This window comes from Zea mays, chromosome 8 (genome assembly GCF_902167145.1).
Source record: "Zea mays cultivar B73 chromosome 8, Zm-B73-REFERENCE-NAM-5.0, whole genome shotgun sequence".
Classification (NCBI taxonomy): Eukaryota; Viridiplantae; Streptophyta; class Magnoliopsida; order Poales; family Poaceae; genus Zea; species Zea mays.
Genome location: NC_050103.1, coordinates 110,805,259 through 110,821,517, shown reverse-complemented (window position 1 = coordinate 110,821,517; position 16,259 = coordinate 110,805,259). Strand labels below are relative to the sequence as shown.

The window sequence follows — 16,259 nt, the reverse complement described above, 5'->3', positions numbered from 1 at the left end:
AACAAGTCCTCTGGACTAGTTAAAGTTTGTTGTGACATTGTGTTTGATGAGACTAACGGCTCTCAAGTAGAGCAAGTTGATCTTGATGAGACAGGTGATGAAGAGGCTCCATGCGTCGCAGTAAGGAACATGTCTATTGGGGATGTGTGTCCTAAGGAATTCGAAGAGCCACCACATGCACAAGATCAACCATCTTCCTCCACACAAGTATCTCCACCAACTCAAGATGAGGATAACGCTCAAAATGATAAAGGAGAAGATCAAGAAGTTGAGCCACCTCAAGAGGAGAGCAATGATCAAGGGGGAGATGCCCATGATCAAGATGAGGAAGATGAACAAGTTCCAAGACCGCCACACCCAAGAGTCCACCAAGCAATCCAACGAGATCACCCCGTGAACACCATCCTCGGCGATATTCAAAAGGGGGTAACTACTCGATCTCGTGTTGCTCATTTTTGTGAACATTACTCTTTTGTTTCCTCTATTGAGCCACACAGGGTAGAGGAAGCACTTCAAGATTCGGATTGGGTGGTGGCGATGCAAGAGGAGCTCAACAATTTCACTAGGAATGAGGTATGGCATTTAGTTCCACGTCCTAATCAAAATGTTGTAGGAACCAAGTGGGTCTTCCGCAACAAGCAAGATGAGCATGGTGTGGAGACAAGGAACAAAGCCCGACTTGTGGCCAAAGGATATTCACAAGTCGAAGGTTTGGATTTCGGTGAAACTTATGCACCCGTAGTTAGGCTAGAATCAATTCGCATTTTACTTGCCTATGCTACTTACCATGGCTTCAAGCTTTACCAAATGGACGTGAAGAGTGCCTTCCTCAATGGACCAATCAAGGAAGAGGTCTATGTTGAGCAACCTCCCGGCTTTGAAGATAGTGAGTATCCTAACTATGTATATAAACTCTCTAAGGCACTTTATGGGCTCAAGCAAGCCCAAAGAGCATGGTATGAATGCCTAAGAGATTTTCTTATCACTAATGGCTTCAAGGTCGGAAAGGCCGATCCTACTCTATTCACTAAAACTCTTGACAATGATTTGTTTGTATGCCAAATTTATGTTGATGATATTATATTTGGGTCTACTAACGAATCTACATGTGAGGAATTTAGTAGGATCATGACACAAAAATTCGAGATGTCTATGATGGGGGAGTTGAAGTACTTCTTAGGATTTCAAGTGAAGCAACTCCAAGAGGGCACCTTCATTAGCCAAACGAAGTATATTCAAGACATTCTAAACAAGTTTGGGATGAAGGATGCCAAACCCATCAAGACACCCATGGGAACCAGTGGACATCTCGACCTCGACACGGGAGGTAAATCCGTTGATCAAAAGGTATACCGGTCGATGATAGGTTCTTTACTCTATTTATGTGCATCTCGACCGGACATTATGCTTTCCGTATGCATGTGTGCAAGATTCCAAGCCGACTCTAAGGAAGCTGACCTTACGGTCGTAAAACGAATCTTGAGATATTTAGTTTATACTCCTAAGTTTGGGCTTTGGTACCCTCGGGGATCCACATTTGATTTAATTGGTTATTCGGATGCCGATTGGGCAGGGTGTAAAATTAATAGAAAGAGCACATCGGGGACTTGCCAGTTCTTGGGAAGGTCTCTGGTGTCTTGGGCTTCAAAGAAGCAAAATTCTGTAGCTCTTCCTACCGCTGAAGCCGAGTATATTGCCGCAGGCCATTGTTGCGCACAATTACTTTGGATGAGGCAAACCCTTAGGAACTATGGTTACAAATTAACCAAAGTTCCTCTTCTATGTGATAATGAGAGTGCAATCCGCATGGTGGATAATCCCGTTGAGCATAGCCGCACTAAACACATAGTCATTCGATATCATTTTTAAGGGATCACCAACAAAAGGGGGATATCGAGATTGCATATATTAACACCAAGGAACAATTAGCCGATATCTTTACCAAGCCACTAGATGAACAAACTTTTAACAAACTTAGGCATGAGCTAAATATTCTTGATTCCCGGAATTTCTTTTGATATTTTGCACACATAGCTCATAATTATACCTTTGATCATATCTCTTTCATGTGCTATGACTAATATGTTTTCAAGTATATTTCAAACCAAGTCATAGATTGAAAGGGAATTGGAGTTTTCGGCGAAGACAAAGGCTTCCACTCCACTCCATCGAACTACTCATCCTTCATCGTCGCTCCAAGCAACTCTCCAACTTTGGTATAATCTTCACTCATATTTTTGTTCACCAAAGGGGGAGAAAGTAGAAAAAGGGCTTATATTTCACTCAAGTATCCGTTTTTGGCGATTCATGCCAAAGGGGGAGAAAGTATTAGCCCAAAGCAAAAGAACAACACCACCACCAATTTTCAAAATTTAAAAGGTCTTGAAATGATGAATTTTTCAATTGGTATCTTATTTTTGATAGAATTTAAAATTGGATCACCCTCTTCAAAAACTAATATCTAAAACCCTCTTGAACACTAAGAGGAGGATTTTATTGAGGGGGAGTTTTGTTTAGTCAAAGGAAAAGCATTTGAAACAGGGGGAGAAAATTTCAAATCTTGAGAATGCTTCTAAATCTTATTCATTTACCTTTGACCATTTGCAAAAGGACTTTGAAAAGTATTTACAAAAGAATTTGCAAAAACAAAACATGTGGTGCAAGTGTGGTCCAAAATGTTAAAAATATAAAGAAACAATCCATGCATATCTTATGAAAATATATTGGTTTCATACCAAGCAACCTTTGGACTTACAATTATGCAAACTAGTTCAATTATGCACTTCTATATTTGCTTTGGTTTGTGTTGGCATCAATCACCAAAAAGGGGGAGATTGAAAGGGAAATAGGCTTACACCTTTTCCTAAATTGATTTTGGTGGTTGAATTGCCCAACACAAATAATTGGACTAACTAGTTTGCTCTAGTCTATAAAGTTTTACAGGTGCCAAAGGTTCACAATAAGCCAATAAAAATACCAAGAAAGGGTTCAAACAAAGAGAGCAAAAGACAACCCAAAGGCACCCTGGTTTGGCGCACCGGACAGTGTCCGGTGTGCCAGAGCACTCGAAGCTGAACTTGCCACCTTCGGGAAAATGGGATGCCGCTCCGCTATAATTCACCGGACTGTCCGGTGAAGCACCGGACAGTGTCCGGTGTGCCAGCGGAGCAACGGCTACTTCACGCGCAACGGTCGACTGCAACGCATTTAATGTGCGCCTACGCGCGCAGAGGACAGAGCACGCACAGTTGGCGCACCAGAAAAGTCTACAGGACCTGTCCGGTGCACCACCGGACAGCCCAGAGGCCCCACCAGTCAGAGCTCCAACGGTCGAACCCTAACGACCGGATGACGTGGCTGGCGGACCGGATAGTGTCCGGTGGCGCACCGGACTGTCCGGTGCGCCATGCGACAACAGCCTTCCAACGACCACTTTTTGGTGGTTGGGGCTATAAATACCCCAACCACCCCACATTCAATTGCATCCAAGTTTTCCACCTTCAACACATTACAAGAGCTATAGCATTCAATTCTAGACACAACCAAAGAGATCAAATCCTCTCCCAAGTCTAGAATCACTCCAAAGCAAATAGTGACTAGAGAGAGCGACATTTGTGTTCATTTGAGCTCTTGCGCTTGGATTGCTTCTTTTCTTTCTCATTCTTTCTTGTGATCAAACTCAATTGTAACCAAGGCAAGAGACACCAATTGTGTGGTGGTCCTTGCGGGAACTTTGTGTTCCGTTTGATTGAGAAGAGAAGCTCACTCGGTCTAAGTGACCGTTTGAGAGAGGGAAAGGGTTGAAATAGACCCGGTCTTTGTGACCACCTCAACGGGGAGTAGGTTTGCAAGAACCGAACCTCGGTAAAACAAATCATCATGTCTCACTCTTTGTTTCCCCACGATTTGTTTTTCACCCTCTCTCTCGGACTCGTTTATATTTCTAACGCTAACCCGGCTTGTAGTTGTGCTTAAGTTTATAAATTTCAGATTCGCCCTATTTACCCCCCCTCTAGGCGACTTTCAGGCATGTGCATGTTGTTTTAGTTCAAGGCACAGTACATCCGTGTCGTCAGCCTATTGATGTTTGTTATGTAAGCAATCAGGACATTATCAAGTAGTTTGTAATCGACATAACTCAATGATTGGTTTTCAAATGGATAGTCTAATTATTAATACATTTATATGTAAACTCAAGGGTGTTACTTAGGCCTCACCACCAGATCTCTGGTTCTGATCGCCTCTTGGCTCTCTGACTGGTGGGACACTACTCTTCACCACCTTTTCGGAGTTCACTAGGGCGATCAATCCTAGATGCACCTCTTCATCTTTGACATACGCCAAGGAACACCCCACTGGTCAGCAAAACCCCCTCTCCACACGCCAACTCCATGCAACTGCAACATCCTTCACCGAGCGCTCTGCACTTGTCGTCCCCAACAACGATGGTTCAATCAAGCATGGTGTATGGGAGTCACCTAAAGGGGGTGAATAGGTAATGCCTGGAAATCTAAACTTAAACACAAACTTGGATCACAAATGAAAAGTTATTGCAAACTAAGATCCAAGAGAGTGAGAAGAAAGAGAGAAGTTCTCTTCACTTAATTGCTCTTACAAGATGTGAAATTAACTTATAGCAATATTGCATCCGAATATAAGAACTTAGAGAGGAAGAAACAATCGCAAAGAGGAAAGCACACAAGACAGTGATTTTATCTCGTGGTTCAGTAAAGCCACAAATTCTTATCTACTCCACGTTGTGCTGTCCCGATAGACAAGGTGTAAAACCCAAAATTGGTAGGAGAAAAAATAATAATAATGATGAAATAAATAAATATATTTAAGATAGTGTTTTAGGGATTTTGAAACCTTTGGATATTATTGGGATTCTCATGCTTTTGAATGTCCAATTGAATAGAATTAAGCTAGCCAAATAACAAAATAAATAGATATAGAATTATGCACCTCCTGATGGAGTTCTTGCATTTTTACCTTTGTACTCAAAATTTTGAGACAAGTTTAAGTTTGAAAAGTAGAATTTGTAACACCCAAAATTTGATATTTAGAATTTATGAAAATTCTCTAGAGCTTTTGAATTAAAATATCCTTTAATGAGACTGTTCTTAACTTGAAGTTGCACCTCCTAAAATTCTTTCCTAATAAAATACTACTAGATAAATTAAGTTATCTCCTCATGGAATTATACATATAAGTAATCACTAAAGGATTTAAGATAAATCGTGTTCCAATAAAAGTTATACTTGAGGAATTAGTTTTTTACAATAACTAGTTTTTGTGTATGAATGTCATATTTGAAAACATTTGCTTAAATAAGTAAGGTAATAAAGGAATAAATAAAAAGCATGCTTTTGCATTCATATCGGGGGTTTTGATTGTGCATTTAAATTGACTTAAAGCTTGAACTCTATTTGAATTGAAATTGAAACTTGAAAATAAAATGAAATAGAGAAAAGGAATTGAAAAACAGAAAATAAAAGAAAAAAAGGAAATCGTCGCTTGGGCCTATTCCATTAGCCGCCCATTTCTGTTTTCCATCCCCGCACGACCCACTCACTCCACCACCCGCGTCGTGCCTTCTTATGCAGACAGGTGGGGCCCGGGCAGCATCCACTTCGCCCTGCGTGGACCACCTCGTCGCGCTGTCACATGGGCCCGTCCGGTCAGAACCTCCTTCTCCCTCTGTTACAGAGGCGTCAAACTTAGTTCGTGGCCGCCGCCGCAGATCCCAGAAGTCGTTGAAACAAACCCCACCTCCCGGCCGGACTCTGGGAGGGATAAATACTGGCCTACTCCCTCTCTCTCCATCAGCTCATACCCGACCGTGGCTGGTGCTCGGAGCTGGGCGTCGGAATCGGTTGACACCGCGGAACGACCTCACCGACGTACTGTGATTCCGGGGCTCTTCGGGGGCCAGGGCGGGGTCCCGGGTGTTCGTGGGGGCGTATGATAGGTGTTCGTGGGACAGTCGGGGACCAACATTAATGTGATTGACATGATTGTTTCTTCATCAATGTTAGAATATGAAGTGGAGGTTTGACCATCATCACTTTAATCATCATCCTCATCTTCATCTTCACTTGAGGAGCTTGAGCTTTCAACTAGTTGCTTGCCCTTCATCTTCTTGTGCTCATCACATGTGAGAGCTATGCTTTTGCTTGATGAAGTTTCTTCTTCTTGACCCATCTTTCACGACATTTTAAATGCCACCAACTTGCTAAAGACAAGAGTCGGGGTCATGTTGCTCAAATCTTTCATGTGTGTGGAGAATGGTGATGATTGATGCATATTTCTCATGTGATAGCACTAAGATGATCTACCTCACAATGTTTGTATGATCTAGCTTTGTTGATGCTAAAGAATTGATCTCATTGATAATTAGATTCAAAATATGATACATATCTATAATAATCTCGTTTTTCTTTCATTTTAAAAGAGACATAATTGTATTTAGCTAGGCGATTTTTTTGCACATAAACAATGCTTGTGCCATCATGGAGCTTATTCAATTTTAACCAAATTTGATTTAATTTTTCATCACTTGACATAGGTTTTTGGGATTCTTTTGGGTTTTTTATTCCATCATGAGTAACTCTCCAAACATCGAAATCTACCACTCAATGTAACAAGATATTCTAGCACTCCAATAGTAAAAAATAGTGTCATTAAAGTGAGAAGGCCTATGGGTATTCATTTTTCCCATTCTAAATAGCATCAGCTTAATGATGATGAAGCCAAAGGTCTAAATTGATTCAACAAGCTTTGATACCACTTGAAGGAATCGTGATACCTAAGAGATGGGGTGAATTAGACAACTTAAAATCTAGTTCTAACTATGTCCTTTTTCACCCTAGTAAAAATATATACATTCAATAAAATATAAGCAATCAATGCACTATGTATAAGAACAAGTATGATTTTGTTGGGTGTGTTGGTATCTCTACCGAAAAGAGTTATGCAATTCATCCAATCCTATCAATTAAGCTAGAAAGGTAAAGAACACAACAAAGGTACACAATATAAATGTGGAATCTTAAGGGCGATTGACATGCAAACTCTCATTTGATGATGTCATTTTTACCAAGGTATAGAGAAGCTCCTCGCTTTTCATAGCCCTCATTAGAGCCCCTCACAAGGATACCTTCACAAGAGCTCTCGGTTGGGTAACTCTATTGATAGCCTCTGAGCCTTTCCCACGTTCAAGTGGTTGTCTAAGATGGTTTCTCTTGGATCGCTCTCTATGGTCTTCACTAATGGGCTTTCAACCAGATGCCATAGTCTCTTTCCCTCTAGTATATCAGTAACAGACACACTACAAGCTTAGTTAGTGATCTCACAAAACTATAAATTCCTTCGAGTACAACAATAATATGTGCAAGTACTGAGTGATTAGAGATATGAAACCCTCATAAATCACTAGACCTAATTCTTGAGCAAGCACTAGAGTTCACAAAGCACCTACACAAATAACAAAGTTATTCTTTAAGTGCTTTGATGTGTAGAGCTACTAAAGATGAGCCTCAACTCACACAAGACTTCCTTGAGCCCATACACACCTCAAATAACTAGTTGACGTGGTATATATAGTCCCCATTGCCAAACTAGTCGTTGTAGGGTCCATAGGAAGTTTGAGCACGCACTGGAGTGTGTTGCACCCACCAAACTTGCCTGATGTGTCTATATCAACTACACATTGGACTTCTAGCCAATGTCGACTGTTGGAGACTAAGCATTTCGTGTGACATCCGGTGTGCCACTAAACATGTCTGATATCTTATGGCCTTTCTCCATGTAGCGTTGCAACCCTCTCTAGAACCCATATCTAGTGGGGAATTCGTTGTACCACTAGATGTGTCTAGTTCCACCATCTAGATCATGTCGTTTGCACATCTTGCCATCCAATATACCATAGGGCACAACGCCGAACACGTCCAGTGCTACTATTGTAGTTGCCTGCTCATACATGTTGTAGCGTGTTTGGTGTGCTATCTTGTGCACACGTCTAGTGCATCATCTGGTGATGCTATTCAACACATATTTGGGTCTATTTCTTTGTGTGTCTTTCTCTATTCTTCTTCCATCTTGTATCTTAGCACATTTGCATGTCTTGTAAATTTTCAACGTAGTTTCTAATGTCTTACTTAAGGTGTTGACCACCTGAATTGCTCATTTGCTTAAGTCCAAGTCTACTTTGCATCATGTTATACCTTTTATACTAGTTAACATTGTTAGTTAAAATAGTCATGTTGATTATTAAACACCTAAATCTAAACTTAAATGGGCCAAGGGTCCATTTTCCTTATAGCATGATCATCTTAAAGAAACAGTCACCACTATGATAGCAATCCCCATACTATAATACTTGCCAAATGAAGGTTGCCTTCTTGCTAGAAGTTGAGCTCATGTTTACACTAGAAGGCCTTACTAGTTACTACGTATTCAGATTGATGATTTGCTTTACGACCCAGTGCACAAAATCCTCATAATACAAAGTGGTAATTTTTCTTGGATACAGATAAATCAGGTGAAGATTAGGAAGGTTAGTAACCGACTGAGGTATGTCCAGATAAACAACAACCGATATTCTTAGGTCATGTTTGTTTTCTTTAGTTACCTGACTAAACTTAGTGACTAAAGTTTATTCACTAAAGTACCATGTTTGGTTTTAGTGACTAATACTGACTAAAGAGAATTGATTACTATGCATAAAGACTGCACTATCCCATTTAATAGGAAGTGGAGAAGAAGGGAGAGGGAAGATGAAGTAAAAAAATGCCAATTTAGTCACTTTTAGGCACCCCAGACTAAACTTTAGGAGAGGGCTTTAGTCACCATTAGATACATGTACTCCAAGTTGTTCATGCTATATTCGTCGTTCATTAAAATTTTTATTTTCTATACATTATTTTAACATTTGAGTGAAATATTGCAGACCCAACTGGAAGAAGAGAGGAGGGAATTCTAGGTTGTTCATGCTATATTCGTTGTTCATTGATATTATATATTTTCTATGCATTATTGTAACATGTGGGTGAAATATTGCAGACCCAACTGGAAGAAGAGAGAAGGCAATGTTTGGAGTTGGATGCGAGGGTGAGATCCGAGCAACATAAAACGGAGGAAATTCTTCGTTACATACAGCCCGCAACGGTGTAGCTCCACCACCTTCGCTATTCACTCCAAATGCACCTCCACCTCGATTTTCACTCCTGTGAGTATGACTGTTTTAGTTTGTATGTTCATGCTTAGAGTCAAACCACTACACTAATTGAAATCTAGTAGAATATGGAAGTTTTAGTTAAATATGATATATATATATATATATTTATCTTGTCTCACACATGCAATGTATTCTCATTTTTGCAGAATCAATCGGCAACATCGAATGATCCTCATGTTTCATCAACTCATCCTAATTGCTTGCGTCATTTGTGAACTTATTTGTGAGATATGTATCGTTGGTGATATATTGTGATCTTTGTAAACTTATTTGTGAGACATGTGAACTTATTTGCGAGACATGTGATGTTTGTGAACTTATTTGTGACTTATGTGATGTTTGTGAACTTATTGGCGACATATGTGATGTTTTTTACTGTGGTCTTGCTTATTTACATGTGATGTTGATGATATGTATGTGGTGTTTTTTATTTGTATTTTTTGTCTATTTGGATGGAATATATAAAAATAAATAAAAAGGGTGGCTTGGTCATTTTGCCTAGTGTTGCACTGGCAAAGAGGGTCTTTGCCAAGTGCAATAACCATAGTACTCGGCAAGAAACAATACCTGGTAGCCTAGAAACACACTTTGCCGAGTAGAACACTAGGCAAAGGCACCACCTTTGCCGAGTGCTTCACTCGGCAAAGACACCACTTTTTCCTAGTGTTGTACTCGACTAAGACACCACATTTCCCTAGTGTTGTACTCAACAAAGGAGTCACCTTTGTACCTAGTGCTGCACTCAGCCTTTGCCTAGTGCTGCACTCAGCAAAGGTGGTGTCTTTGCCTAGTGCGGCACTCGGCAAAGGAGCCACCTTTGCTTAGTGCTACACTAGGCAAAGACTTCGTTACCGTGCCTCCCACCGTCATGGAGACTTTGCTCTGCCAAGTGCCGTGTAGCACTAGGCAAAGTCTTTCCCGAGTGTTCGAGAAATAGCGCTCGGCAAAGAGACTTTACCGATTCTTTCATTGCCGACTTCTCTTTGCCGGGTGCAACACTAGACAAAGCCTTTGTCGAGTATTGCCTAGTATATATGGCACTAGGCAAAGAAGACGAGTCCTACTCCTATAGTGGTGGGTATAGGATAATTTTGTACCTATAAAGGTGACGGGTATGTGTATAGTTTTTTTCTTTAGTAGGTATGTATATAACTTTGTATTCCCATCTAATATCTTACCTATTGAACGATTTCATAGTAGATCCCGGACAAACCAACAAGGCCTCGGACCTCGGTCCTTTGTTTGGTTCTCTACTTTGCGCCCATGCGTCACCCGGAACTAGAGATGGCCAAACGGGCCGCCCGGCCCGGCCCGCCCGGCCCGGCCCGCCCGGCCCGGCCCGCCCCGGTGAAGCCCGGCCCGCCAGGCACGGTTAGAAAACCGAGCCGGACCGTCTAAGCACGCGGGCTCAATTTCCTGTCCCAGCCCGACCCGTTTAGCACGAAAAAAGCAGACCGAAAAGCGGGCTATGAAGACCGGTAAGCATGTTTTAGTGTAAAAAAAGCTGGCTTAATGAGCTTAGAGGTAAACTGGCCGTGCCGGGCTATCCCACCGTGCCTAGTTTCCTGTCCGAGCCCGGCCCGCTTATTCGTGCCGGGCCGATCCGGACCCGCATATAATCGAACCGTGGCAGACTCGGACTGGACTCAAACAGCGGGCTTCGTGCCGAGCTCACAGGCCTTGTACTTATTGGCCATCTATACCCGGAACTCACCGGGCCGGCCACCACATCCAGGAGACACACACCACCTTCCCACAAGTTCCTTTGGCTTTCCATCCTCGCCGCTGTGCTTATTATTCGCGTCCCCGAGCTTTCCTCCCTTCCACACGCCGCGGCGCCCGATCCGGAGGGTCTCGAGTCTCGAGACCGCTATAAATGCGCGCCACACCGCCCGTCGCTTCTTCTTCCACATCCGTACGTCTTCCGTTGTAACCTGCGCGGCGAAACAAACATCAGCAGGAGCTGTCCATTGTCTTCGCCCCGGCGGTCGGTCGACATGGAGGGCGGCGGCGTTGGGGACGCGTACGGCGAGGACCGCGCCACAGAGGAGCAGCTCATCACGCCATGGGCCTTCTCCGTCGCAAGGTTACGTGCTCACGGCCTCTCGCGCGTCACCGAGGAGCATGACGACGTGTGACGAACTGACGACACGTTTCTTTGTTGTTCGTTCCTCCCTGTTCCAGCGGCTACACCCTGCTGCGCGACCCCCGCCACAACAAGGGCCTGGCCTTCTCGGAGGCGGAGCGCGACGCGCACTACCTGCGGGGCCTGCTGCCGCCCGCGCTGGCGTCGCAGGAGCTGCAGGAGAAGAAGCTCATGCACAACCTGCGGCAGTACGAGCGGCCGTTGCACCGCTACATCGCCATGATGGACCTGCAGGAGCGCAACGAGAGGCTCTTCTACAAGCTCCTCATCGACAACGTCGAGGAGCTGCTCCCCGTCGTCTACACGCCCACCGTCGGGGAGGCCTGCCAGAAGTACGGCAGCATCTACCGCCGGCCGCAGGGGCTCTACATCAGCCTCAAGGACAAGTAAGCTGCTAACTAAGCCGGAAGCAGTCTGTTTGTTTGTCTGTCTCTCTCTCTCTCTCTTTCTATTGCATGCTCTGTGCTTAACGAACGCGTTGCATTGCCTATTTGCCTTCTCGATCAGGGGCAAGATCCTCGAGGTGCTCAAGAACTGGCCCGAGAGGAGCATCCAGGTCATCGTCGTCACCGACGGCGAGCGCATCCTCGGCCTCGGGGATCTCGGCTGCCAGGGGATGGGGATTCCCGTTGGCAAGCTCTCCCTCTACACCGCCCTCGGAGGTGTCCGCCCGTCAGCTGTAAGCGGCGCTGCTCTTTTCCGCTTAGGCGCTTAGCTTTTCCTTGATGATGCATGGCATGTTGGGAATAGTCTCACGTTGTGTGGTGAGAGTGTGATAGCATGGTTTATAAGGTTAAGGGTGCAACCCCCTGACAGGCTAGCTTTTTGGGAGTGTTGACCCAAGAGACCTAAAGCCCGTTGCTATACGTGCGGGCGCGTGTGTCGCGGCCCGACAGCCTGGATGGGCGCGCCGTTTGTGCGGGTGGCCCCGACGGATACGTCGTGTGTCGGCGGTCCGGTTTTAACAATTGGTATTAGAGTCAGGTTGATCCAGTGCATTCTCAGACAAATTTCGGCTCACAATGGGTGAGGGGGAGATTGTTGGGAATAGTCCCACATTGTGTGGTGAGAGTGTGATAGCATGGTTTATAAGGTTGAGGGCGCAACCCCTGACAGACTAGCTTTTTGGGAGTGTTGGCCCAAGAGACCTAAAGCCCGCTGCTATGCGTGCGGGCGCGTGTGTCGCGGCCCGACAACCTGGATGGGCGCGCCGTTTGTGCGGGCGGCCCCGACGGACACGTCGTGTGTCGGCGGTCCGGTTCCAACATGGCATGGCATGGCATGGCAAGCGAATGATTTGGACGCTGCTGCAGTGCCTGCCCATCACAATCGACGTCGGCACCAACAACGAGGCCTTGCTCAACGACGATTTCTACATCGGCCTCCGCCAGAGGCGTGCCACCGGCGAGGTCACCCACAGTCATCCCTTCCACTTAATTGTAGTAGTAAGTAATCGATCTCTCTTGTCTGCTGGGTCATTGAGACGTGACTTGTGTTTAGGAGTACCATGAACTTGTCGAGGAGTTCATGGCCGCCGTCAAGCAAAACTACGGCGAGAAGGTCCTCACCCAGGTCAGCTGCTAGCTGCTGTTGGTTTTCGCTTCGCCTTCTTGGGTGGCTGGCGGGCCTCCGCCATTCTCTGAAACGCGTCGCGATGTTCTTTTTGACCTCTCTCATCTCTATATATATATGACGTGCAGTTCGAAGACTTTGCGAACCACAACGCTTTTGACCTGCTCGAGAAGTACAGGGAGAGCCATCTCGTCTTCAACGACGATATCCAGGTAGTATAGGCGCCTATAGCTTATGCAGCTCTGTACGTACGTCGATGCTGATTTTTGTTGCAGGGAACGGCCTCCGTGGTCCTCGCAGGCCTCTTGGCGGCGCTCAAGGTGGTCGGCGGGACACTTGCAGACCACACCTACCTGTTCCTCGGTGCCGGCGAGGCCAGTCGATTTGCATATACCCGATCAGAGCTTTGGACTGCTTTTCGCTGACTACTGTACGTTGCTGTCTACGACTTTTGCAGGCCGGGACTGGCATTGCCGAGCTCATTGCTCTTGAGATGTCAAAACATGTAAGGTCGATCCACCATACTTTTTAAGGACAAGTAAGGTAGGTACCTGTTCCTGATGCGTTGGCTAATTAATATATAAATACAAAAAAAAACAGACTGGGTCCCCGATCGAAGAGTGCCGGCCCAAGATCTGGCTGATGGACTCGAGGGGCCTGATCGTGGCGTCGCGGAAAGAGTCGCTGCAGGCGTTCAAGAAGCCGTGGGCGCACGAGCACGGGGCGGTGGAGACCCTGCTGGAGGCGGTGCGGTCCCTGAAGCCGACGGTGCTGATCGGCACGTCGGGCAAGGGCGGCACCTTCACCAAGGACGTGGTGGAGGCCATGGCGTCCCAGAACGAGAGGCCGGTGGTCTTCGCGCTGTCCAACCCGACGTCGCACTCGGAGTGCACGGCGGAGCAGGCGTACACGTGGACCGAGGGCCGCGCGGTGTTCGCCAGCGGCAGCCCTTTCCCCGCGGTGGAGCTGGACGGCAGGGCGCTGGTGCCGGGCCAGTCCAACAACGCCTACATCTTCCCGGGCTTCGGCCTCGGCGTCGTCATCTCGGGCGCCATCCGCGTCCGCGACGACATGCTGCTGGCCGCCTCGGAGGCGCTGGCGGAGCAGGTCACCGAGGCGCACTACGCCAAGGGCCTCATCTTCCCGCCCTTCACCAACATCCGCGCCATCTCCGCCCGCATCGCCGCCAAGGTGGCCGCCAAGGCCTACGAGCTCGGCCTCGCCAGCCGCCTGCCCCGACCCGACGACCTCGTCAAGTACGCGGAGAGCTGCATGTACACCCCCACCTACCGCAGCTACCGGTAAGGACGACCCTTGCATGGACCATGGCCGGCGCTTAGAGGAGTGAGTTTTACACGTACGTACGTTGATTTTTTTATGTACTGTATTTCTGTGTACGGGTACGGCAAACTACACCACACCCACATATATACGGAGGTGAAGTTGATTCTTCTGACAAATTTTGTTTGGTTGTAAACGAGCTTAGTAGTACTTACACCTCAATCAGATTAAGCTCCTAGAGTACTTGTGCATCTGAAATATTCCGTCACTTCCTATATATGAGAACTGAACGTTTACTTCTTACGAAATTTGTTCCACGGAAACGAGGTGCCGTGTGGCCACCTGACATTCTCTGGAATGAATCTTGCGGACCTGACATTCTCTTGAATGAATCTTGCGGCTCAAATATGGGAAGGATGCTCAACATCATCTGGAATGTTGGAGTGAGGGCTTATTTGGGAGGGCTCCTAAACCGGCTCTGGCTCTTGGAGAAGCCATATCAAACTGTTTAAAAAAAGAGCTTATAACAAAGAGCGCTGAGAAGCTGGAGCCATTTTTATATAGAGGAGCCAGAACAAAAAAATGACTCCTAGCGGCTCCTCCTCTCACTCTCCTCTCGCGTTAAGAGGAGCCGTTTTGTCAAACGATTTGTAAAAAAAACACTGACACCTATAGAGGAGATGTTCTTGAAGAGACGTCAGAGCGCGCGGGAGTCATTTTTAGAGGAGTCGGAGCTATGCCAAACAGGGCCTGAACGCAGCGCTCAGGCGACTCCTCCGACCTCCCTGCCCCATCGACAATCCAAATCCCACACAACCCCTCCACAATTCCAGCCAAAATACATCAAACTCTTTCACAAGATCAAGTAAAACACCACGTATCCACCTCCCGGTAGCCTAGAATAGAGATGACAATGGGGACCCGATCCCCGATTCCCCGCGGGGAATTCCTCTATTAGGGGATGGGGATGGGGGAGTTCCTTCCCCCACGGGGATGTAAATGGGGGAAAATTCTCCCCCGACGGGTAAACGGGGATGGGGAAGCATTCCCCATCCCCGTTCCCCGCGGGGACCCGTTAAACTTACATGTGACAATGTTTTCATGTAATAGTTAATGATAAAAATACAGAATTACCTTGTCAGGAGATCACCCGTTGTACAAATACATTGATTTTAATGCATACATAATGATTTTTACATCTAACAATGTGTATAAGTGACAATGTTTTACATTAATAACAAATGAAGTACGATTTAATTATAATTTAAGTGGGGATGGGGATACCCGACGGGGATTTATCCCCGCGGGGAACGGGGATGGGGAAGAAATGTCCCCCGCAAGCATTCGTGGGGATCCCCGCGGGGAAATTTTTTCGTCGCGGGGACGGGTTTGGGGAGCTAAAACCCGACGGGGAATTCCCCGTTGCCATCCCTAGCCTAGAATCATTTTCAGCACGCCTCTCCCATCGACCCCCATGCGAGCGGCTCCTCTCCCTTAACATCCCGCCGCTGCCAAGCAGGACCAGGCCACGGCCAGGCTCACGCGTCAACCAGCCGGTAACGGCTACATCCGTGGACGTTACGGCAGAGGATCCAGCTTAAGAGCAACTGGACTCAGCCACTCCACCCCAGGCCCATGTGCAAATCTCGAACATGCAACTGGATCCACCGCTACAAGATCTCCTGGAGGGAAGATTCGGTCGTCACCATGCGTCAAGGCTAGCAGTGCTAGTAGGCGCCAGCTTAAGAGCAAGTGGACTCAGCCACTCCACCCCAGGCCCATGTGCAAATCTCGAACATGCAACTGGATCCACCGCTACAAGATCTCTTGTACAGGAAATTAACCTAGTCCAATGCAGTTAGTCCTAGGCAAGAGAGTTCACATGCAGATTTATAATCAAAAATTGAAGTTGTAGAAACATCTTTGATGCAAAGGTACGTTGGACTGATCCTGACCAAGATGGCCCAACGACCAATAGGGTCTTTGGCCCGCCCTGATAGAAAGCGTCCAATCCTATATGGC

The 16,259-nt window shown here is 46.2% G+C and overlaps 1 protein-coding gene across 1 annotated transcript; it reads left to right on the top strand.

Moving 5' to 3' along the window:
• Nucleotides 1-11,087: 11,087 nt before the first annotated feature.
• On the top strand, nt 11,088-14,505 carry LOC103635691 (NADP-dependent malic enzyme, chloroplastic). Its single transcript, XM_008658081.2, has 9 exons — nt 11,088-11,324; nt 11,423-11,770; nt 11,892-12,063; nt 12,698-12,793; nt 12,885-12,956; nt 13,085-13,168; nt 13,232-13,330; nt 13,414-13,461; nt 13,557-14,505. Exons 1-9 carry the CDS (start codon nt 11,236-11,238, stop codon nt 14,259-14,261), a joined length of 1,713 nt encoding a protein of 570 aa, XP_008656303.1. The 5' UTR covers nt 11,088-11,235; the 3' UTR covers nt 14,262-14,505.
• The last annotated feature ends 1,754 nt before the right edge of the window (nt 14,506-16,259 follow it).

Excerpts from the sequence above, each read along its gene's own strand:
- LOC103635691 (XM_008658081.2), top strand. The coding sequence starts at position 11,236 with ATGGAGGGCGGCGGCGTTGGGGACGCGTACGGCGAGGACCGCGCCACA. Across the intron at positions 11,325-11,422 it reads TGGGCCTTCTCCGTCGCAAG|CGGCTACACCCTGCTGCGCG; the intron begins GTTACGTGCTCA and ends TCCCTGTTCCAG. Across the intron at positions 12,794-12,884 it reads AGAGGCGTGCCACCGGCGAG|GAGTACCATGAACTTGTCGA; the intron begins GTCACCCACAGT and ends ACTTGTGTTTAG.